A 24,995-nucleotide genomic window follows, 5' to 3' on the forward strand; every position below is an offset into this window, starting at 1 on the left:
GTCTGTCTCTGTGGAGGTGTGTCATTCCACAGTGGGACTCTGACACGGGCTGTGGACGCGTACTGGGGTGGGTCACTGTTAATACTGTTCTAACCCCCCTCTCTCCCTCCCTCTGTTGGTCACGGGCTGTGGACGCGTACTGGGGTGGGTCACTGTTAATACTGTTCTAACCCCCCTCTCTCCCTCCCTCTGTTGGTCACGGGCTGTGGACGCGTACTGGGGTGGGTCACTGTTAATACTGTTCTAACCCCCCTCTCTCCCTCCCTCTGTTGGTTTAGGTGCCTGCCAGCAGGTCAGTCGTAGGAAGGAGGCGGGAGAGAACCTCATCAGGCCTGGAGGCAAGCAGGCCAAGTTTCGCTACCCCGAACTGAAGGAGAAGGCGGCAGGAGGAAGAGGCCAGTCCATCCTGACCCAGGTTCTGGATAAGGATCGTTTCCTGAGGCTGGGAGAGAGCGTGAGCCTCAGCCCTAGGAACAACATAGAGCTGCGTTATAAAGACAGTAACATCGGCTGGTCCTACCCTACCTACCTGGACACCTTCAATGACTCCCGACTCAGGTGACCTGAAGGCTACGTTCCAAATGGCACCCGATTCCATATTTAGTGCACTAATTTTGACCAGGGCCCATAAGGCTTTGGTCAAAAGTAGTGCACTATATAAGGAATAGGGTGCCATTTGGGATGAATCCATTGATTAACAGATTACTTGTTCTGTCTCAAATCACTATGCCTCCAGCTGATAGGAATCTAACTATGATCAATAATGTTAATGTTTCCCGTCTGTTTCAATCCCACCACAGGGATGTACAGCTGCTGGGTCACACTTTGTGACGGATCGGAGTGTCTCAAAGACCCCGACCGCACCTCCAGGACTTCCAACTACTTCACAGGTGAGCAGGGTGCCTCTACTACTGTAAACCTATTTATACTTCATCAACCTAACACAGAACATATTATTTAAATCGCCTCCATTCAGACTAATCCCCTTTTATTGTATATTCAAATTCTTGACTTCAAATCATCTCTACCCTCATACCCCTTCCCCTCCAATCAGACAAGGATGATGTCTTCGTCCCCTCCGCCATCCACTTTGAGATTGTCTACCTGCATCCGGACAGGACTGCTGTTATCCCATGTCGTGTGACCAGTCCGCTGGACAAGGTGTCCCTGCACAGAGAGGTCCCCCCAGAGTAGATGGAAGTGGATGAGACGCTGGTCTCCTACGACCCAACCAAGGACTTCATCCTCCAGAAGCCAAGTCCAGAGCACCAGGGAGTGTTTTACTGTAAGGCCGTGACCAAGGCCATCCCACAGATCTCCACAAAGTACCAGCTGTTTTACGTGGAGAGTAGGAACCTCGCAACCGTGCACCATCACACATAACAAAAACATTGGTTTTCAATAGATCACAATATGGAGCATTTGTTGTCAAATCACAGTACTAGTGATCACACTAACATTAGTCAATAAAAAAATATATACATCTACATTATAGCCCCAGAGATGGGAATGTGCTGTATGTCATTTTAATTACTTAAAACAATAACTGACAGGCAAAGGCAATTCACAATTACCACATTAGTTTATTAGAGGTCTACCTGAGACCATTTTACACAGTTATGAATCAGATCTGCTGGCTACTGTGTGTGCAGCCCTATGGGCCCTGGTCAAAAGTAGTGCACTAAAGGGAATAGGGTGCCATTTGAGACACAGACTTGGTCTGCTGTGAGTCATCAGCTTCCAGGAATAGAGTGTATTTCACTGTGTTATCAAAAGGCTGTTCCACTTTAGGGCTCTTTGTTTAAGTGGACCTGTGCCTACGGCAGTGGAAACATGGACCCATTTTGGCTGCTTTAAGTGGGATGGATCAGTGGTGAATTTATGAAATGGAAACACTGTGGTTCAGGGCCCAGTTTTTAAAAGGTTATCTGATTGGATTTCGGCAATCGGATAGGATTAAATCCATAGAAATAGAATTCCATTCAAGTCAATGCTATTCATTCTATTTCTATGCATTTAATCCTATCCGATTGCCGAAATCCGATCAGATACCTTTTGAAAAACTGGGCCCTGGTGATATCAATCTCTCACTTCAGTTTTGACAGGAAGGCGGAGAGACCAGTATTAAGGTTTAGGTGGAAGTCGACCAAGGAAGTATGTTTCCAATCCTTACTGTCCACTAGAAATGTGTTCTATCCTAAAACAGTCAGTGCCAGCTGTAACCACGTAGCCATCTGGACAGCACTTGGTCAATAACATTGTTTGTCCAATAGATATCCTATAATAAATGTGGTTTGTCCTTCCTTAACTCTGTTGGCAGTGCCTAGTGGCCCATCATACGTTACCATTGAAGCGTCCCTTTCCTCTTCAAGGGGAGGAGACAACATCAACATCACCTGTACTGTCCTGGGAGAGCCAGAGATGGACGTCAGCTTCACCTGGACTTATCCTGGCCAGGTAAACTGGATGTCACCATTTCTCAGTGATGCTTGACCTTGGTGTTTCGTCTCTTCAGCTTGTGAGACACACCACCCGCATCTTCCAGAGCGTCATGGCCGTCGATGACCTGGAGACCATCGACTTTGGAAGATACATCTGCAGAGCCAAGAAGAAGCACGGGGAGATCGCAGTGGCCACCAGCGTCCACTCTAACAAGCTAGACAGCAAGAGAGAACACTTAGAACCTGTATAGGCATCATTCCACTTCAGGGGCTACTTCACATTAGGCCTCTTGCAGCTTGAGTAGATTTCATCTATGTTTGCCACTTTGCTGAGGTTGATTGACCAATAAGGCTAGCACAGGGATTATACTAGTTGAGCTATTAGAAAACCACAGTGTCAGTTTGACTAGCTCTGTTATCCAGTCAAAATCTGAATGTAAATATCAATTTAGAAATCTGAATGTATCCAGCTTATGTAGATGCACATTTACTCAATGTGTCGGAGGACATTATTAAAGATATGTCCATACCTTTACCTCCTCTACAATGTATTTATGGTGAAACTCTTATTGGTAGGACAGATGGATCTGTATCCCCACACACCTTTCCCTTCTGCGGGGAAAGACATTTTACAATGAAACAATATTGGATGCTTTGTTGGGGGATTTGTCTAAAAGGAAGACCATCATGTGAGAGAAGCTTCTGCTCCCTCTGTCTGGTGTGAAGGGGAATCAAATAGAAACAGTGTGCCCTGCCTCACTCCTAATGGGCTCCGTATGTGGAATGTGAAACGCAGGCCCAGATCTTATTTTGGTCCAGTGTAACACACTGACTGCATTTCCCACCTCTCTCTCAACAGAAACGCACTAGGCAGTTTATATATATATATATATATTTTCCTCTTTATTTTTTCTTCGGGGGAATGGATGAGCTTAATATTGCAGATAGATTGTATCTTCTATCAATGTAATTGTCTGCATCACTTCCAATCCCCCATGTTTTTTTTATATATATATACTCTCCTTTATTACTTTTCAACCCCACCATCCTTTCCCTACTTGGAGTAAATTAGTGAACAACAATGCCCAGGCCTACATCCGGTCTATACTTACTATCTACACCTTATGGACAGAGTTAATTTTACAATAATTCTATTATATATACAGTGGGGGAAAAAAGTATTTAGTCAGCCACCAATTGTGCAAGTTCTCCCACTTAAAAAGATGAGAGAGGCCTGTAATTTTCATCATAGGTACACGTCAACTATGACAGACAAATTGAGGAAAAAAAATCCAGAAAATCACATTGTAGGATTTTTACTGAATTTATTTGCAAATTATGGTGGAAAATAAGTATTTGGTCACCTACAAACAAGCAAGATTTCTGGCTCTCACAGACCTGTAACATCTTCTTTAAGAGGCTCCTCTGTCCTCCACTCGTTACCTGTATTAATGGCACCTGTTTGACCTTGTTATCAGTATAAAAGACACCCGTCCACAACCTCAAACAGTCACACTCCAAACTCCACTATGGCCAAGACCAAAGAGCTGTCAAAGGACACCAGAAACAAAATTGTAGACCTGCACCAGGCTGGGAAGACTGAATCTGCAATAGGTAAGCAGCTTGGTTTGAAGAAATCAACTGTGGGAGCAACTATTAGGAAATGGAAGACATACAAGACCACTGATAATCTCCCTCGATCTGGGGCTCCACGCAAGATCTCACCCTGTGGGGTCAAAATGATCACAAGAACGGTGAGCAAAAATCCCAGAACCACACAGGGGGACCTAGTGAATGACCTACATAGAGCGGGGACCAAAGTAATAAAGCCTACCATCAGTAACACACTACGCCGCCAGGGACTCAAATCCTGCAGTGCCAGACGTGTCCCCCTGCTTAAGCCAGTACATGTCCAGGCCCGTCTGAAGTTTGCTAGAGTGCATTTGGATGATCCAGAAGAGGATTGGGAGAATGTCATATGGTCAGATGAAACCAAAATAGAACTTTTTGGTAAAAACTCAACTCGTCGTGTTTGGAGGACAAAGAATGCTGAGTTGCATCCAAAGAACACCATACCTACTGTGAAGCATGGGGGTGGAAACATCATGCTTTGGGGCTATTTTTCTGCAAAGGGACCAGGACGACTGATCCGTGTAAAGGAAAGAATGAATGGGGCCATGTATCGTGAGATTTTGAGTGAAAACCTCCTTCCATCAGCAAGGGCATTGAAGATGAAACGTGGCTGGGTCTTTCAGCATGACAATGATCCCAAACACACTGCCAGGGCAACGAAGGAGTGGCTTCGTAAGAAGCATTTCAAGGTCCTGGAGTGGCCTAGCCAATCTCCAGATCTCAACCCCATAGAAAATCTTTGGAGGGAGTTGAAAGTCCGTGTTGCCCAGCGACAGCCCCAAAACATCACTGCTCTAGAGGAGATCTGCATGGAGGAATGGGCCAAAATACTAGCAACAGTGTGTGAAAACCTTGTGAAGACTTACAGAAAACGTTTGACCTGTGTCATTGCCAACAAAGGGTATATAACAAAGTATTGAGAAACTTTTGTTATTGACCAAATACTTATTTTCCACCATAATTTGCAAATACATTCATTAACAATCCTACAATGTGATCTTCTGGAATTTTTTTCTCATTTTGTCTGTCATAGTTGACGTGTACCTATGATGAAAATTACAGGCCTCTCTCATCTTTTTAAGTGGGAGAACTTGCACAATTGGTGGCTGACTAAATACTTTTTTCCCCCACTGTATATATATATATATATTATTTTTTTTTTCTCCTGAACTTCTTCTACTCTCAACCTCTCCGATCATTTTCATGATGTCCATCCGGTTTGCTTCTATATGCCATATCTTTCTTACTGTGCTCTTTCCCAAAAGCTCCCAACATACAACCTATATACTTATTATGGACACAGTATGCTTACATTATTAGCTATCTTTGTTATTATTTGTTGTTATTTGTTATTAGTCCCATCCTTCAACTCTATTCAACACCATCCATATAGGATTTCTATTTGCCATATATATTTCAACCGTACTGTGATGTTTTACAAAAGTTCTGAACCTTTCTATTCTCATTGCTTCTACAGATTGTGAATGAAAAAGAAACATTTTTGCTAAAAGTATTATTATATTATTGATTGATTGACTATGACTTTTCAGATCACCCAGTAATGCTATCTGCAAGGTTAGCTCGAGGTAAATATTGCAATCCTTTAGCCATCCCTGGACCTGTGTCCAAAAACAAGCTACAAATGGACAGAACCAAAACAAATGATCTAATGATTCTGTCTCTTCACAGCAAAATCTGCAGAGCTGGGAAGATTGTATCCCCCATATAAATAACATTCTATTGGTAGCAAGAATTTTATATAATAATTTAAATTGAAAGATAATTTTTGAATCCGGTGTCGTTTTGCGTGTCAGTTCATAAACACTATGCCATGGGATCGGTACGTCAAAGATCTCTTCCCAACTATTTTGCAATCTATATGGGACGGCTGTCAATCCTTTGGTCCTTAAGTGAAACTGATATACGTTTTTATTTATCACAGTTTTCCTTAACCAATTATGTTCTTTAATGCAAGGCCGACAGACAAGTTCCTTACTTTCTCCCCCTTCCACTTTCCTCTTCCACTTTTGCGGTAAGGCTGCAATTATTTGGTTGTAATTTTGGGTAGAGCAGACATTTCCATATGTTTTTGTTAGCTGCATGTGCGACATAACTCCACCAGTCCTACCGATGATATCATTTACGAAGATTATACCTTTTTTAAACATTCTGTCAAGAAATAAAGGTTTTTTGTCAATTAGTATTTTTAATTTAACCACAATATTTGTTGTATTATTTGTTCTGTCGTTTCTGGAGGATTACATTTTTTTAATTGCAACCAACTTTCTATGGCTTGTTTTAGAAATAGTGATATTTGGGAGATCATTTCCTTTTCAAATAACTGAAAGTGAGAGGTTGTAATCTGAATAAAGGGAAAAAGGCCTTTCTTGAACATTGGGTGAGACAATCTTACTAATTTGCTTGAGAACCAGTTCGGATTTAAGTATAACTTTTGTATGACTGAAGCTTTTAGTGATAGGTCTAATGCTTTAATATTTAATAATTTCTGTCCTCAGAATTCATATTCATTATATAAATATGCCCTTTTAATTTTGTCTGGCTTGCCGTTCCAAATAAAATTGAATATTTTCTTCTCATATAATTTAAAAAACTGTTCGCTAGGCGTAGGCAAGACCATAAGCAAATAGGTAAACTGGGATAATACTAGAGTTAATCAGGGTGATTTTTCCACAAATTGACAGGTATTTTCCTTTCCATGGTAGTAAGATCTTATCTATTTTTGCTAACTTTCTATTTAAATTTTTTGAAGTGAGATCATTTATTTCCTTTGGGATATGTATTCCGAGTATATCCACATCACCATCAGACCATTTTATTGGTAAACTACATGGTAATGTAAAAAAAATATTTTTTAGTGATCCAATACGTAATATAGTACATTTGTCATAATTTGGTTGTAATCCAGAGAGGTTAGACAATTTATCTAGATCCTCTATGAGGCTGTGGAGGGATTCTAGTTGTGGATTTAAAAGAAAACATTAATCATCAGCGTACAATGACACCTTTGTTTTTAAGCCCTGTATTTCTAATCCTCTGATATTATTATTGGATCTGATTTTAATAGCTAACATCTCGATGGCCACAATAAATAGATATGCTGATAGTGGACAACCTTGTTTCACTCCTCTTGACAGTTTAAAACTTTCTGAGAAATAGCCATTATTTACTATTTTACACCTAGGGTTACTATACATGATTTTGACCCATTTTATAAGAGATTCTCCAAAATTGAAATGCTCCAGGCATTTATATATAAACCCCAGTCAAACTTTATCAAATGCCTTTTCGAAGTCTGCTATGAATAGCAGGCCTGGTTTCCCATATTTTCCATAGTGTTCTATTGTTTCCAATACTTGCCTTATATTATCTCCAATGCATCTTCCATGTAAAAAACCTGTCTGATTAGAATGAATAATATCCGACAATACCTTTTTAATTCTATGCGCTATACATTTTGCTAGGATTTTTGCATCACAACACTGAAGTGTAAGGGGCCTCCAATTTTGTAAATGGACTGGATCTTTATATTTTCCACTTGTATCCTGTTTCAGTAATAATGAGATCAGACCTTCTTCTAGGCTGTTGCTGTTTCTTAGAATGATCTATACTGAACTACATGGAAAGTGTTGGTCCCATGTTTCATAAGCTGAAATGAAAGATCCCAGAAATCTTCCATGCGCACAAAAAGCTTATTTCTCTAGAATTTTGTGCACAAATGTGGTTACATCCCTGTTAGTGAACATTTCTCATTTGCCAAGATAATCCATCCACCTGACAGGTGTGGTTTTATCAAGAAGCTGATTAAACAGCATGATCATTACACAGGTGCACCTTGTGCTGGGGACTGTAAAAGGCCACTAAAATGTGCAGTTTTGTCACACAACAGAATGCCACAGATGTCTCAAGTTTTGACAGAGTGTGCAATTGGCATGCTGAGTACAGGAATGTCCACCAGAGCTATTGGCAGGGAATGTAATGTTCATTTCTTTACCAATGGCGTTTTAAAGAATTTGGCAGCATGTCCAACTGGCCTCACAACCGCAGACCACGTGTAACCACGTCAGCCCAGGACCTCCACATCCGGCTTCTTCACCTTCGGGATTGTCTGAGACCAGCCACCCAGACAGCTGATGAAACTGAGGAGTATTTGTCTGTGGAGAAAAACTAATTCTGATTGGCTGGGCCTGGCTCCCCAGTGGGTGGGCCTATGCTTTCCCAGGCCCACCCATGGCTGTGCCCCTGCCCAGTCAGGTAAAATCCATAGATTAGGGCCTAATTCATTAATTTAAGTTGACTGATTTCCTTATATGAACTGTAACGCAGTAAAACCATTGAAATTGTTGCATGTTGCGTTTATCTATTTTTTCAGTATACAGAGTTAAGCAGTGTTGAGGTAATTGTACGCAAAATCTAGTTTTATCTACTATGTATTCAGTTCATATGAACATGGAAACCAACTAAGAAACCTAGAATACATCACCATAAAATATATATCTCTGCTTTAGATTTCATAATGGGACTTTATTAATTGCATATATTAAATCGTTTTTTCAACACACCAATAATCTCCACATCCAAACAGGTTCTAATTTGTGACATATCCAAAACACATCCATCACGCTTAGATTCTCTTCGCATTTTAACCTTAGTGACATCTTTGTAAAGACCCCCCATTTTAAAGCTGTATTAGGAGGATTGGGTGAGGGAGGGGTGCTAGACAACAGGTCAGCAAACATGCACAAACATTCATTTCAATTGGTCCCATGGTCAAACAAACAAACCAACCAACATTAAAAACACAGCTTTGAGTCCTCAGGCCATCGAACTGAACAGTTAGAGGACTATATAACCTGTAGAACTGAACAGTTAGAGGACTATATAACCTGTAGAACTGAACAGTTAGAGGACTATCTAACCTGTAGAACTGAACAGTTAGAGGACTATATAACCTGTAGAACTGAACAGTTAGAGGACTATATAACCTGTAGAACTGAACAGTTAGAGGACTATATAACCTGTAGAACTGAACAGTTAGAGGACTATATAACCTGTAGAACTGAACAGTTAGAGGACTATATAACCTGTAGAACTGAACAGTTAAGAGGACTATATAACCTGTAGAACTGAACAGTTAGAGGACTATATAACCTGTAGAACTGAACAGTTAGAGGACTATATAACCTGTAGATGGGTAATAACAGAAAGAAAGTACAGTTCTGAAGCGCAGACCGCCCATTAATTACCATGGAAACGCCATTAACCTTTTAAAAACACAGGAAATGATTACTAATATCCAATTTATGAAGATAATTGCATGTAGCATGTGGTGCATGCATCAATAAAAGCGAAATGAATGATCTATGAGCAGTGAATACAATGGTATTGAGTAGTATGTGTGTAGAAGGGTTTATATTTATTTAATTTTCCTCCATTAATATACAGATTACAGGATTCATGTTTGATTCCCAAATCATGGGAGGAGATTCAATGTTACTTTTGGACTCCTAGCCATGCTGATTCTCATAGCAATATAATGACAGACAGGAGCAGTGCATATTCTGTCAGTCAACACACAGGTCTGCATTTGGTCACCAACGCCACGGCACTCCTTCCCATAACACTGGCGTGTGTGTGTGTCTTCAGAGGGAAAACCAGCAACAAGCTTTTGCCGACCACTGAGAAAGATTAACAAATATAGTGTCTCATTATATAGTCCTGAGATGCCCTATGATAGATGTCCTATAATAACCCTAACCCTATGATAGATGTCCTATAATAACCCTAACCCTATGACAGATGTCCTAAAATAACCCTAACCCTATGATAGATGTCCTATAATAACCCTAACCCTATGACAGATGTCCTAAAATAACCCTAACCCTATGACAGATGTCCTATAATAACCCTAACCCTATGACAGATGTCCTATAATAACCCTAACCCTATGATAGATGTCCTATAATAACCCTAACCCTATGACAGATGTCCTAAAATAACCCTAACCCTATGATAGATGTCCTATAATAACCCTAACCCTATGAAAGATGTCCTATGATTTCAGACAAGGCAGAGAGAACAAGAGGCGGTCTCACTCAGTAAGTGCTTCTGTGCAACAGTCCTTTCTCATACAGTCATTGATCTGCAGTAAGTGTCAACAGAAAGTAGAGTCATTCAGGAATATTGTAGCCATCTCTGGATGACATGCGGCAATCCCGGTCAGCTAATATAGCTCTTAAGTACGGAGGGATGACTCGGTCCAATCAGAAAAGAGCGAGAGAGGCTGCTTCCTGGACCCAGTCCAATCAGAGGAGAGAAAGAGTGTCTGCTTCCTGGAAGCGGTAGGCTGCTGTTATCTGGGTGAGACGGGAGGGCTGGAGAAGACTGCAGAGCTGCGAGGTGATTGGATGGGGCTGGTGAAGACAGCAGTGCTGCGAGGTGATTGGAGGCCGAGGGAATGGTGGGAGGGGGAGGTGGGGGACATCTTGTGGGGGCTGCTCGGGTCCCCGTTGTGCAGCTTCCAGATGAGCTCCTCATTCTCCATAGACAGACGCTTGTTCACCTTGGATTCCTTGTGGAGATACTCCTGCAGCACCGCCTGCTCTGTGGACAGTTGTCTGGAAAGCGATGTCAAGACAAGAGTTAGAGAGGAGAAAAGACCCAGATATATAGAAGGCCATAGACACCCAGTCCCAGGTTGACTTAAGAATAGAGGAGAAAGAGAATGAGCAGTTGTTTTACCTGGACAGAGCAGCATGTCTGTCCATGCGGGCTTTCAGATCCTCATTCTCCTGCTGGACCTTTTTAAGGCATTCGTCCAGCTTAACGCTTTTCTCCATCTACAAAAACATCCAAAACATTAAACATTCAAGACTAGATAGAAAAATGGTCTTAAAATTGATGCCTGAACTATAGGTCATTAACAGTGAGTGGGTGGGGTATCTATGGTGCTTACCAGTTTGTCCATCTGCATCAGTTTGTGGTCCTGTTGGTGCAGCTGTTTGTTCTTGATATCCAGCACCACATTGAGGCTCTCCAGCTCCTGCTCCAGATACAGGGTGTGGGAGTCCTTCTGGAACGGCACAACAAGAGGGTGAGTAACACTGTTCTGCATCAGTTTGTGGTTCTGTTCATGCAGCTGTTTGTTCATGATATCCAGCACCACATTGAAGCTCTCCAGCTCCTGCTCCAAATACAGGGAGTCCTTCTGGAACGGCACAACAAGAGGGTGGTCTGAATAAGACTAGTCTGAATGAGTGTGATAATTCCAGATGAGGTTAGCCTCTGCCCATAACAGTTATACAACCCTAAATCCATAACCTAATCAACAGAGGGCACCATACCTAGGTGACAAAAACACCCCACTGTGTAAGCCCAATTTAATATACACCATTACAATAAATCCATTATGTATTTTAGGCAGGTCTAAAAGAAACATGATTAAAATTAAGAAAATGCATTTCAGAAGAACAGAACATGAGTAGGCCTACTGTAAGTTATCTGGCTATACACCATGCCATAGGCTGTAGGCTTGTTCATTTAGCTGACAAGATTTGCTTATAAGTCATGCCATTATTTTTATGTTATATTATTTTATAGTAAGAACAATATAATTCAACTTAGCTGAAAAAAATGTAAAGGATATTTTTCCCATTCTGGAGCAGGATTTCAGAAAGTTTCAAAAAAAGCTTGCGCTCTGTTCCTTGCCTCATGCTGCACAGCTGTTCTCTCATCAAGTGAACCTATTTTCACCCATCAGACACCCATTTGCTATGAAGCCCCTAAATAAGATCTGGTGCAACCAATTACCTTCAGAAGTTACATAACTTGTTAAATAAATTCCACCTGTGTGCAAGCTAAGTGTCACATGATCTCAGTATATATACACCTGTTCTGAAAGGCCCCAGAGTATGCAACACCACTAAGCAAGGGGCACCACCAAGCAAGCGGCACCATGAAGACTAAGGAGCTCTCCAAACAGGTCAGGAACAAAGTTGTGGAGAAGTACAGATCAGGGTTGGGTTATAAAAAAATATCCGAAACTTTGAACATCCCACGGAGCACCATTAAATCCATTATTAAAACATTGAAAGAATATGGCACCACAATCAACCTGCCAAGAAAGGGCCGCCCACCAAAACTCACAGACCAGGCAATGAGGGCGTTAATCAGAGAGAGCAACAAAGAGACCAAAGATAACCCTGAAGGAGCTGCAAAGCTCCACAGCGGAGATTGGAGTATCTGTCCATAGGACCACTTTAAGCCGTACACTCCACAGAGCTGGGCTTTACGGAAGAGTGGCCAAAAAAAGCCATTGCTTAAAGAAATAAATAAGCAAACACGTTTGGTGTTCGCCAAAAGCCATGTGGAAGACTCCCCAAACATATGGAAGAAGGTACTCTGGTCAGATGAGAATAAAATTGAGCTTTTTGGCCATCAAGGAAAACGCTATGTCTGGCGCAAACCCAACACCTCTCATCACCCGAGAACACCATCCCCACAGTGAAGCATGGTGGTGGCAGCATCATGCTGTGGGGATGTTTTTCCATCGGCAGGGACTGGGAAACTGGTCAGAATTGAAGGAATGATGGATGGCGGTAAATACAGGGAAATTCTTGAGGGAAACCTGTTTCAGTCTTCCAGAGATTTGAGACTGGGACGGAGGTTCACCTTCCAGCAGGACAATGACCCTAAGCATACTGCTAAAGCAACACTCGAGTGGTTTAAGGGGAAACATTTAAATGTCTTGGAATGGCCTAGTCAAAGCCCAGACCTCAATCCAATTCAGAATCTGTGGTATGACTTAAAGAGTGCTGTACACCAGCGGAAACCATCCAACTTGAAGGAGCAGTTTTGCCTTGAAGAATGGGCAAAAATCCCAGTGGCTAGATGTGCCAAGCTTATAGAGACATACCTCAAGAGACTTGCAGCTGTAATTGCTGCAAAAGGTGGCTCTACAAAGTATTGGCTTTGGGGGGGTGAATAGTTATGCATGCTCAAGTTCTGTTTTTTTGTCTTATTTCTCGTTTGTTTCACAAGAAAAAATATTTTGCATCTTCAAAATGGTAGGCATGTTGTGTAAATCAAATGATACAAACCCCCCAAAAAATCTATTTTAATTCCAGGTTGTAAGGCAACAAAATAGGAAAAATGCCAAGGGGGATGAATACTTTCACTGTAAGCCACTGTATATGCCATGGCCTCTCCAACCCCGTTCATGCAGTTACCCAGTGCTTCATTTTGAGAAACCAAGTTAAATCTGTTCGGGATCGTCGATAGTAACATGTTTTCACAACTAAACATATTAAATATTTTTATTAAAACTTTTGACAGCCCCTCTCTCTGCGCGCTGGAGTAAGGAATGAAGGAGAGAGGGGAAGAGATGTAAATGCACAGTGGTGAGATTTCTGTAGCTAAAATGTGATGTGTCAGCCTATTCATTATATAAAAAATAAGAAAACTCTATTATAGGCTATTAAAAATGAAATACAAATTCACTGTAATTGTAGGCTAACTCTGTAAGCCATTCTGCACAATCAATGAACCAACAGTATCGCCTAGGGCTATACGTTTTCTCCCACACTCATGGATAGAAAGGTTGGAGAGTAGCATAAGGTAACCAGTCCATTCAGTATGCATAATAATACAGTCCACACTCAAAGGCCATTACTATTTATTATTATTCTTTTTTTGGGGGGGGGGGTAATATGCAGTAGGCTATGTATGGTATACTGAACAAAAATAAAACGCAACATGCAACAATTTCAACGATTTGACTGAGTTACAGTTCATATTAGGAAGTCAGTCAATTGAAAAAAATTCATTAGGCCCTCATCTATGGATTTCACATGACTTGGCAGGGGCGCAGCCATGGGTGGGCCTGGCTCCCCAGGGGGTGGCCCAGCCAATCAGAATTTTTTTACCACAAAAGGGCTTTATTACAGACAGAAATACTCCTCAGTTTCATCAGCTGTCCGGGTGGCTGGTCTCAAACGATCCCACAGGTGAAGAAGCCGGTTGTGGAGGTCCTGGGCTGGCGCGGTTAAATGTGGTCTGCGGTTGTGAGGCCGGTTGGACGTACTGCCAAATTCTCTAAAATTACGTTGGAGGCGGCTTATGGTAGAGAAATTAACATTACATTCTCTGGCAACAGCTCTGGTGGACATTCCTGCAGTCAGCATGCCAATTGCACGCTCCCTCAAAACTTGAGACATCTGTGGCATTGTGTTGTGTGACAAAACTGCACATTTTAGAGTGGCCTTTTATTGTCCCCAGCACAAGGTGCACCTGTGTAATGATCATGCTGTTTAATCAGCTTCTTGATATGCCACACCTGTCAGGTGGATGGATTATCTTGGCAAAGGAGAAATGTTCACTAACAGGGATGTAACCACATTTGTGAACAAAATTATAGAGAAATATGCTTTTTGTGTGAATTGTACATTCCTGGGATTTTATATTTAAGCGAATGAAACATGGGACCAACACTTTCCATGTAGTTCAGTATAGATCATTCTAAGAAACAGCAACAGCCTAGTGCGTTTCTGTTGAGAGAGAGGTGGGAAATGCAGTCAGTGTGTTACACTGGACCAAAATAAGATCTGGGCCTGCGTTTCACATTCCACATGTAAACATGGGACCAACACTTTACATGTTGCGTTAATTTTTTTGTTCAGTATATAACGGCACAATAATTTTAATTCTGTTTTATTTTTTTGTGGGCTCATATATAGGCCTATGCATAAGCTCTAATATGCATATGGATGTTTTGAATTAATCATCACCTTATAAAGTGCTATCCATTTCGTTGTGTTAGGCTTTGAAACAACATCCACAACAACCATGTTTTCCACTCAGTTTAACCTGTTGTTGAACTTCTTTCTTTAAATTGATCAATCACAGTGAGGTGAGTTTTAAAAGCATGAAACTGTTTTGATAAGTGTTTGATGTGATTTTCGATTGTATTTGCATTGATGTGAGAGTGGTTAGAGGGACAATAGAGCCCTGAGCACCAGGCCATTAGCGACCTGACAGTCGTTAGCGAGTTGGGTACTACCAACGCATGTCCAGACTGCATAAGAGGAGAGGTGACTCAGTCACGTGGAATTTGACTGCGTTCATGACTCATGACTGCCAGTGTGACGGTAATACGGTCACCACAACAGCCTTACTCAAACATGGCCAATGCTTTCAACCACATGCAGGAGAGCATTAAAGTCATTATAGGTTGTAAAACTATACACCGTGTGGTGTTTCAACTATTCCCCATGACTCCCACAGCCCCAAGCAGGCAGTGGACCACTGGGTTGATCCTGGTGGTTATTGTCAGTCTATTTCTAGCCTACCAGAGTGTCTGGAAGGGTAGTACAGAGGTCGTTATCGCAATCCATGTGCATTGTTAGAATGCTGCGAGGAAATGGGCACCCAATCAATACTGATTATGACCGACAGCAGCCTAACTTTAACAATGCACTCTTGGGTGGTGTCAAAAATGGCACCCTATTCACTTTATAGTGCACTACTGTTGACCAGAGGCGCTGGTTGGAAGGAGTGCACTATATAAGAAATAGACAGAAATACAGAAAGAGAAGAAAACACCATTATACACTGGAGGTCCTGTATGCCTCAGTTGGTACAGCATGGCGCTTGCAATGCCAGGATTGTGGGTTCTATTCCTGGGACCACCCATATGTAAAATGTGTGCACGCATGACTATGTTGCTTTGGACAAAAGTGTCTGCTAAATCGCATATATTATTGAGGGAGGGAGATAGGGCAGTTCTGTTGCTTAGCGTCAATGACACTTACCTCTGAACGTTATTGGAGTGGGCTGTAAGATGAGAGTGAATGTGAGGGGTGTTGCGTGTTGGCAGTACCTGATTTCTCTCAGCCAGCTCCCTCCTCTGGTCCTCCTCTGTCTTTATCCTGTGGTTCAGGGTCGTGTTCTCCTCGGTGAGCTCCTGAATCTGGCCCTGAGGAACACCACATCATGAGGACATTATCACCTAACCTCTCCTGAGACTAAATAAATTGGAATATATTTTGATATGTGAAGCTGAAGCTTACAGATAAAGTGACTTCAGCCTCCTTCAGTCTTTTGTCCAATGTCTGCAGCTCCCGCTCATGAGCTTGACGGAGCTCTTGAAGAGAGATCACAGTTTAACAGAATTATAATGCAAGACAGTCAAAATCAGAAATACTTCTGATTCATCAAAGTTAAATGACTTTAACACACGTGCTGTGCTGATTTTTACCTCGCAGTAACTTAAGATTTGGTCTATAAAAAAACAACGGTGTACATGACAGGATGAATGTACCTTCTAGAGAGTCCTCACACTGCTGTTTAACTGCCTGGATCTGTTCAGAGTGGCTGGCCTCTTGCTCTAACATCACAGCCTCATGGCTGGCTCTCAACTCCCCCATCTTCAAAAAGAGAAGGAACATGGTTTTAGGAACATTTATGATCAATAAAAAAAGCAACGTATAAAAAGCTTATTACCACTTTATCTATTTCCCCAGAGTCAGATTAATTAGTGGATAACATTTTTATGTCTGCGTGCAGTTTGAAGGAAGTTGCTAACTAGCATTAATGCAATTGCCAACTAGCGTTAATGCAATTGCCAACTAGGGTTAATGCAATTGCCAACTAGTGTTAGTGCAATGACTGGAAGTCTATGGTAACTGCTAGCATGCTAGTAGATACCATAGACTTACAGTCATTGCGCTAACGCTCGTTAACACTAGCTTGTGAAACGCGCCAACTTCCTTCATACTGGATGCAGAGACCTAAAAATGGTATCCATGAGTTCACCTGACTCTGGGGAAGTAGATAAAGGGCTTCATTGCCAAAATCCCAAAGTATCCCTTTAACAGGTGCATTATTAATCATCACATCAATGATAACGGATGGATTATGCAAAGCCTTTAGGCCTACAACTAATTAAGATCAAATAAACCAACACGGTACAGACAGCCAAAAACACTTATTCCAAGCGAATAGAATTTCAATTCTATTCAGTAAGTCAGTTTGGGCTCTGGTCAAAAGTAGTGCACTACAAAGGGAATAGTGTGTAATTTGGGTCGCACCCCGTCTCAGTAGAGTAACCTTCAGGACGAAACCAGCTTCACGCTGACAGTATACTGAAAAGCAATGTCCTCAGGTCTGATTTGTGGACTACTTTCAGCAGTGACCAATTTTCCTTGAAATGAATCTAGCTGAGTAGTATGCTCTGTGAATGACTCAACAGAATGACTGCAGAGGACCCTGACGGACTTTGTGTATGTCAGGAATGAAAGAATCTCTAAACAATCATCTCACTGTCACATAGACAGACACAGGACTGAGCCCTGAGAGACCGGGGGCTACACACAGTCATGTAATGTGTAGTTGTAACATGACTTGACACTCTGGGTGCATTTCAATCCTCTCAAGCCCTTCTCTACATTTTTACTGATCTGAAATAAACAGACTGGGTGAAAGCAATACTGCTTTCACTTCTCCAGTAGAAAGGAGGAACTGAGCCACTTTTAGCCTATTGGCATGCACTCAGTCTCTGTGTATGTCCCAAATGGCACCCTATTCCCTTTATAGTGCACTACTTTTGACCAAGGCCCATATGGATCTGGTCAAAAGCAGTGCACTATATATGGAATAGGGTGCCATTAGGGATGCATCCAGTAGCTTTATTGTACCTGCTGCTCCATTAAGGCCTTGCACCGGTCTGCCTCCTCCTGGTAGGTCAGATGGATCTGGTCCCCCTCGGCCTGGTAGAACACCCTGAGCCTCTCCTCCAGCTGGGCCAGCTCTGTGTGGTGCTGCTCCTGCATCGTCTGAAGCTCGCCCTCCAATACCCCACGCACCTCATCCTTCTCCCGCTCCAACAACTCACACGAGTGGGCCGAGTTTACTGCAGGGTGCCAGTAGGATCCACAGCAGACAGGAAATCAGTTAGTTTTGTGGAACTTTATTTTCTAATGGGAAATGTGTTTGTCTCATCTCTTATCAAAGAAGAACAGCATTAGATAAACTATGGCAATCCAACAGTCTAACAAAGGGGCTGAGAGGGCTAGTGGGTTCAGCACTGAGACTCCCAAAGTCATGTGTGCCTGCAATCTCTTAGTTGTGCTTATTGGATTTGTTTAATTGAATTTTTCAATGTGACTTTTCATGGTGGCTTATAGAAAGATGTAATATATCAAAATGTCAATGACGGTAAGGGACATCTAAAAATTCTGTCAGTTCTAATAAAAGGGAAATAAGAAGAGTGAAAGGACTTTCGGAACAACTGTTCAGCAAAACTCTTTTGAGGCTCATGTTATGACATATTGCATTGGAAAGTCAAATGCAGAAAAGAAAAGACAGATTACCCAGTGCCAGTCTCTGGCAGACTACAGAGCACATTGCCTTACTGGCAGGAAAAAGACATACCCGCGAGTTATCAAAAACACACTTTCACAATTGTCTGAAATCAGTGTCATGTCCTAGGATATTTTTTATACTGACTCACTTCTGTCCTACTTGCATCATATGTCTGCTACAGTAGAACATTACAGTTTGAACATGGAAATGCTGCGGCTACTACTGTCTCTCTAACACAATGGACATGCTGCTGTTACTACTGTCTCTCTAACACAATGGACATGCTGCTGTTACTACTGTCTCTCTAACACAATGGACATGCTGCTGTTACTACGGTCTCTCTAACACAATGGACATGCTGCTGTTACTACGGTCTCTCTAACACAATGGACATGCTGCCGTTACTACGGTCTCTCTAACACAATGGACATGCTGTTGGGGGTACTGGATGACAGGAGTTGGGAAACACTACTATAAACTAAGCAACAGACACATGGCTCTGGTGGGCCCTTGCGTGCTGTGCCACATTCCTGATGCCAGTGCCAGTGTGATGCCCAGCAGTTGGCCTTGCCAGCCCGTGAGGATTTCCGTTGGCTGGCGATGACATAAGAGAGTGGCAGCTGTGCACAACATGGTAGTATCTACTCTCGCCGTGTGTAGCAGGTGACATCCATATGGAGGTTGATTCCTGACACACAATCCTACCAGTATGAACAGAATAGCTCAATAGCTCTCGATTTACAAGTGGGCAGGGATGGATGGGTATTAAAGGCAACTTCCAGTTGTTGGCGCAATATAAATCATTGTAATTCTATGGTTGGTGCCCTTCTGCAGGCACGTCATAGAATATGAATGTTCTTATGCAATATGTTTAAAATGGTGGCAACCTTGCTAGATTTACAAAGAACATACAGTGAGGGAAAAAAGTATTTGATCCCATGCTGATTTTGTACGTTTGCCCACTGACAAAGACAAGATCAGTCTATAATTTTAATGGTAGGTTTATTTGAACAGTGAGAGACAGAATAACAACAAAAAAATCCAGAAAAACGCATGTCAAAAATGTTATAAATTGATTTACATTTTAATGAGGGAAATAAGTATTTGACCCCTCTGCAAAACATGACTTAGTACTTGGTGGCAAAACCCTTGTTGGCAATCACAGAGGTCAGACGTTTCTTGTAGTTGGCCACCAGGTTTGCACACATCTCAGGAGGGATTTTGTCCCACTCCTCTTTGCAGATCTTCTCCAAGTCATTAAGGTTTCGAGGCTGACGTTTGGCAACTCGAACCTTCAGCTCCCTCCACAGATTTTCTATGGGATTAAGGTCTGGAGACTGGCTAGGCCACTCCAGGACCTTAATGTGCTTCTTCTTGAGCCACTCCTTTGTTGCCTTGGCCGTGTGTTTTGGGTCATTGTCATGCTGGAATACCCATTCACGACCCATTTTCAATGCCCTGACTGAGGGAAGGAGGGTCTCACCCAAGATTTGACGGTACATGACCCCGTCCATCGTCCCTTTGATGCGGTGAAGTTGTCCTGTCCCCTTAGCAGAAAAACACCCCCAAAGCATAATGTTTCCACCTCCATGTTTGACAGTGGGGATGGTGTTCTTGGGGTCATAGGCAGCATTCCTCCTCCTCCAAACACGGCGAGTTGAGTTAATGCCAAAGAGCTTGATTTTGGTCTCATCTGACCACAACACCTTCACCCAGTTCTCCTCTGAATCATTCAGATGTTCATTGGCAAACTTCAGACGGCCCTGTATATGTGCTTTCTTGAGCAGGGGGACCTTGCGGGCGCTGCAGGATTTCAGTCCTTCACGGCGTAGTGTGTTCCCAAATGTTTTCTTGGTGACTATGGTCCAGCTGCCTTGAGATCATGGACAAGATTCTCCCGTGTAGTTCTGGGCTGATTCCTCACCGTTCTCATGATCATTGCAACTCCACAAGGTGAGATCTTGCATGGAGCCCCAGGCCGAGAGAGATTGACAGTTATTTTGTGTTTCTTCCATTTGCGAATAATCGCACCCACTGTTCGCAGCCCATTCCAGCCTTGTGTAGGTCTACAATCTTGCCCCTGACATCCTTGGAGAGCTCTTTGGTCTTGGCCATGGTGGAGAGTTTGGAATCTGATTGATTGATTGCTTTTGTGGACAGGTGTCTTTTATACAGGTAACAAACTGAGATTAGGAGCACTCCCTTTAAGAGTGTGCTCCTAATCTCAGCTCGTTACCTGTATAAAAGACACCTGGGAGCCAGAAATCTTTCTGATTGAGAGGGGGTCAAATACTTATTTCCCTCATTAAAATGCAAATCAATTTATAACATTTTTGACATGCGTTTTTCTGGATTTTTTTGTTGTTATTCTGTCACTCACTGTTCAAATAAACCTACCATTAAAATTATAGACTGATAATTTCTTTGTCAGTGGGCAAACGTACAAAATCAGCAGGGGATCAAATACTTTTTCCCTCACTGTATAGGATCTCTATGGCAACCTTCATAAAACAAGAAATGTTCCCCACAGAACAGTACTGTGTACCTTTAATACAGATCAGTGATTAGATGGTATTCACACGTCAAAAGGATTGGGGGACTAATTGCCCCTCAGTTGACACTGCAACAGCTCAGAGAAAGTGTCAGGAGAATGGGGAATTTGAGGCTCTTTATCATGTGTACCAGTCAGCCATGTAGTCCATCTAGAACTACGTCTCAGGCAAAAATGCCCAGCAGAACGTTTCTACCCCTGACATGAGACAAACAGCTAAACATAAATAAAATGTAAAGAACAAGCTCAAGTCTAGAGTACAGAAAAGATAGGTCTAGGATAGGGGACCCTGACGAGGGAGGCTGTGGTTGTTACAGAGATGGTATATCACCCTGTGAGCCAGGGAACTGGCTCTGGTGATTCTGCAGCTATGGGCACTTTTGGCATTTAAAAAATAAATAAAATAATCACAAAGATACAAGATTTTACTAAAACACCTTCTGCTGATATCATTACACCTTCTGCTGATGTCATTAACATTCCATGTTAGTTTAAAACGTAATAACAAACATAATGGGTTTTTGGATTATTTGGTTTATCTGTCTATAGGATTTGGTACTACCACATTAAGAAATACTGTAATTATTTTTATTCCTTAATTCATAAATATTGGCCTGCTCTGGCTGTGCTTGTATACCTGCATGGAGGCTACCTTCAACAATGCAATTTCTTGTTGAAATTGTTAAACATTTATCATTTTTCCAGTAGTTATATTGGGTGCTTTCCCATGGAGGACCCGTATGGAAAAAAAGTATGAAAATGTATGCACTCACTACTGTTAATAGCTCTGGATTAGAGCGTCTGCTAAATGACTAAAATGTAAAAAATTGTTACAATGTTTTAGCCGTTGCAGAAATGACGCAGAATAAAAAATATTCTCTTATCTTGACATAATCAAAGTGACATTTCTTGGAGGTGGAGATAAAATATCACTCTCCATGTCATATCCTTGTTCTCCACTGTCACTTCAGTTATTTTGTGACTTGACGTGTAAAATGTTGACTTAACACTATAATTGATCATTTTGTTCAGAGTGATGGTAATGACGCAATACTGTGAGGCGACTGTATTGTGTTTAAAAAAAGTTACAAATGGCTTATGCACATCAAATATTTATATAGTATCCATTTATTTGACTCTTTCTAAACAGGTGCATTAAATATTTTCTAATTATAAAATTGTCTAAGTGTAATATATAAAATAATATCAAAAGTCTGGGTGTGCGAGACAAGGCTGGGTGCGAGACAAGGCTGGGTGTGAGACAAGGCAAAAACAGTGCAAAACAGTGAAATCCAGACATTATATGCTTTAGAAAATAAACAAAAACACATTGGAAAGTTGAAAAATATATATAATAATCTGAAAAAAATGGAAAAAGATAGATTAAATTAAAATAAATGAAATCTACCCCTGGTACACAAAAAAGCCTGTAGTTGCAAAATTGTGTGTAATTCAAGCTGCACAGCTCAACACGTGCTCCATTCTCCACGGGAGGAAATGCCAAAAACACTGAAGAATACTAGTGAAGGAGTAAAGACTGCATTCAGCCTGGACAGGGCATACGAGGCCACAGCACACTCCTACCCAATTCTTTCTCTGGCTCACTGTGACTGTGTAGTAGTAGGGATAAGGCTGCCTCCACCACATTCAACTAACACCGGGAGGAGAAAATAGAACCCCAGACCTACAGAGACAGAGCCCAAACAAATGGGGCATATTCATCAGGTTGTGGCATGCACTACAGCCCTAGAGATTGAGCCCTGCACTCCACATGCATGATGTATAACAGGGGATATGGTCATAGGAGCCAGGCTAAATTCATCACACTAAAAATGAAATGTAAAAACACACTGTAAAGGCCCATCTGGGGATTGGGGCTGAAGCCATATCTAAATGTTAACGGTCTTGGATTCTTGTCAGGGTGAGGGCTTTGAGTGGTTTTGAATGCGCCCCAATTACGGACACTGTAGGTGGTGAGGCAGGGAAAAAACTATAACGCACTTGTAATACTTATTGGTGAAGAGTGTTAATATGAAGGGATAGTATGTCATGAAACTGGAGGTGGCCCAAACAGACAATGCAGTACACTATGATTAGTCAGCCGCTGTGAGTGGAGCGGTGACATCATTGGGGGAGCAAGCCCATACTGGCCATGTTGAATACTGTCTGAGGGATTGGGTAAATTATAACCTATTCCCAGGGCCTATACAGGGCTCTAGTCAAAAGTAGTGCACTATATAGGAAATAGGGTACCATTTGGGATGTAAACACTGAGTGTTGGGCTCAGGAGAAATGCCTTGTCTGTAGAACTCTCTGAACAGCACTAGTGGGTCTGTCTGTAGAACTGTCTGGGGTTCTTATCTCAGTCTATAGAACTGTCTGGGGTTCTTATTTCAGTCTATAGAACTGTCTGGGGGTCTTATCTCAGTCTATAGAACTGTCTGGGGGTCTTATCTCAGTCTATAGAACTGTCTGGGGTTCTTATTTCAGTCTGTAGAACTGTCTGGGGTTCTTATCTCCATCTATAGAACTGTCTGGGGTTCTTATTTCAGTCTGTAGAACTGTCTGGGGGTCTTATCTCAGTCTGTAGAACTGTCTGGGGTTCTTATCTCCGTCTGTAGAACTGTCTGGGGGTCTTATCTCCATCTATAGAACTGTCTGGGGGTCTTATCTCCGTCTATAGAACTGTCTGGGGGTCTTATCTCAGTCTATAGAACTGTCTGGGGGTCTTATCTCCGTCTGTAGAACTGTCTGGGGGTCTTATCTCCATCTATAGAACTGTCTGGGGGTCTTATCTCCATCTATAGAACTGTCTGGGGGTCTTATCTCCATCTATAGAACTGTCTGGGGGTCTTATATCAGTCTGTAGAACTGTCTGGGGTTCTTATCTCCGTCTATAGAACTGTCTGGGGTTCTTATCCCAGTCAGTAGAACTGTCTGGGGTTCTTATCTCCATCTATAGAACTGTCTGGGGGGTCTTATCTCAGTCTGTAGAACTGTCTGGGGTTCTTATCTCCGTCTATAGAACTGTCTGGGGGGGGTCTTATCTCAGTCTGTAGAACTGTCTGGGGGTCTTATCTCCATCTATAGAACTGTTTGGGGGGTCTTATCTCAGTCTGTAGAACTGTCTGGGGGTCTTATCTCCATCTATAGAACTGTTTGGGGGGTCTTATCTCCATCTATAGAACTGTCTGGGGTTCTTATCTCCGTCTATAGAACTGTCTGGGGGTCTTATCTCCATCTATAGAACTGTTTGGGGGGTCTTATCTCCATCTATAGAACTGTCTGGGGTTCTTATCTCCGTCTATAGAACTGTCTGGGGGGGGGTCTTATCTCAGTCTGTAGAACTGTCTGGGGTTCTTATCTCCGTCTATAGAACTGTCTGGGGGGGGTCTTATCTCAGTCTGTAGAACTGTCTGGGGGTCTTATCTCCATCTATAGAACTGTCTGGGGGTCTTATCTCCGTCTATAGAACTGTCTGGGGGTCTTATCTCAGTCTGTAGAACTGTCTGGGGTTCTTATCTCCGTCTATAGAACTGTCTGGGGGGGGTCTTATCTCAGTCTGTAGAACTGTCTGGGGGTCTTATCTCCATCTATAGAACTGTTTGGGGGGTCTTATCTCAGTCTGTAGAACTGTCTGGGGGTCTTATCTCCATCTATAGAACTGTTTGGGGGGTCTTATCTCCATCTATAGAACTGTCTGGGGTTCTTATCTCCGTCTATAGAACTGTCTGGGGGTCTTATCTCCATCTATAGAACTGTTTGGGGGGTCTTATCTCCATCTATAGAACTGTCTGGGGTTCTTATCTCCGTCTATAGAACTGTCTGGGGGGGGGTCTTATCTCAGTCTGTAGAACTGTCTGGGGTTCTTATCTCCGTCTATAGAACTGTCTGGGGGGGGTCTTATCTCAGTCTGTAGAACTGTCTGGGGGTCTTATCTCAGTCTGTAGAACTGTCTGGGGGTCTTATCTCAGTCTATAGAACTGTCTGGGGGT

General features: G+C 42.2%; 2 protein-coding genes across 3 annotated transcripts in view; one reads left to right on the top strand and one right to left on the bottom strand.

Annotated features, from left to right (window-relative positions):
- Window positions 1-278: 278 nt before the first annotated feature.
- On the top strand, window positions 279-3,297 carry pdgfrl (platelet-derived growth factor receptor-like). The gene is made up of 3 exons (XM_084147187.1): window positions 279-558; window positions 801-890; window positions 1,055-3,297. Exons 1-3 carry the CDS (start codon window positions 543-545, stop codon window positions 1,192-1,194), a joined length of 246 nt encoding a protein of 81 aa, XP_084003313.1. The 5' UTR covers window positions 279-542; the 3' UTR covers window positions 1,195-3,297.
- A 5,297-nt stretch (window positions 3,298-8,594) lies between these two features.
- The window catches only part of mtus1a (microtubule associated tumor suppressor 1a), a 45,438-nt gene continuing 29,037 nt past the window's right edge, over window positions 8,595-24,995 (bottom strand). For both annotated transcript variants that reach the window (XM_084147175.1, XM_084147176.1), the window contains 7 exons: window positions 17,783-17,997; window positions 16,408-16,513; window positions 16,157-16,230; window positions 15,967-16,062; window positions 11,047-11,163; window positions 10,833-10,930; window positions 8,595-10,708 (listed from right to left, as the gene is read on the bottom strand). In XM_084147175.1, coding sequence (XP_084003301.1) covers window positions 10,444-10,708; window positions 10,833-10,930; window positions 11,047-11,163; window positions 15,967-16,062; window positions 16,157-16,230; window positions 16,408-16,513; window positions 17,783-17,997 — 971 coding nt within the window. In that variant the 3' untranslated portion in view covers window positions 8,595-10,443. The remainder of the gene's footprint in view (window positions 10,709-10,832; window positions 10,931-11,046; window positions 11,164-15,966; window positions 16,063-16,156; window positions 16,231-16,407; window positions 16,514-17,782; window positions 17,998-24,995) is intronic.

Source organism: Coregonus lavaretus, assembly GCF_964263955.1.
Source record: "Coregonus lavaretus genome assembly, chromosome: 29".
Lineage (NCBI taxonomy): Eukaryota > Metazoa > Chordata > Actinopteri > Salmoniformes > Salmonidae > Coregonus > Coregonus lavaretus.

Bases quoted from the DNA above. Each gene is read 5' to 3' on its own strand.
- pdgfrl (XM_084147187.1), top strand. The intron at 891-1,054 runs GTGAGCAGGGTG...CCCTCCAATCAG, and splicing joins GACTTCCAACTACTTCACAG to ACAAGGATGATGTCTTCGTC.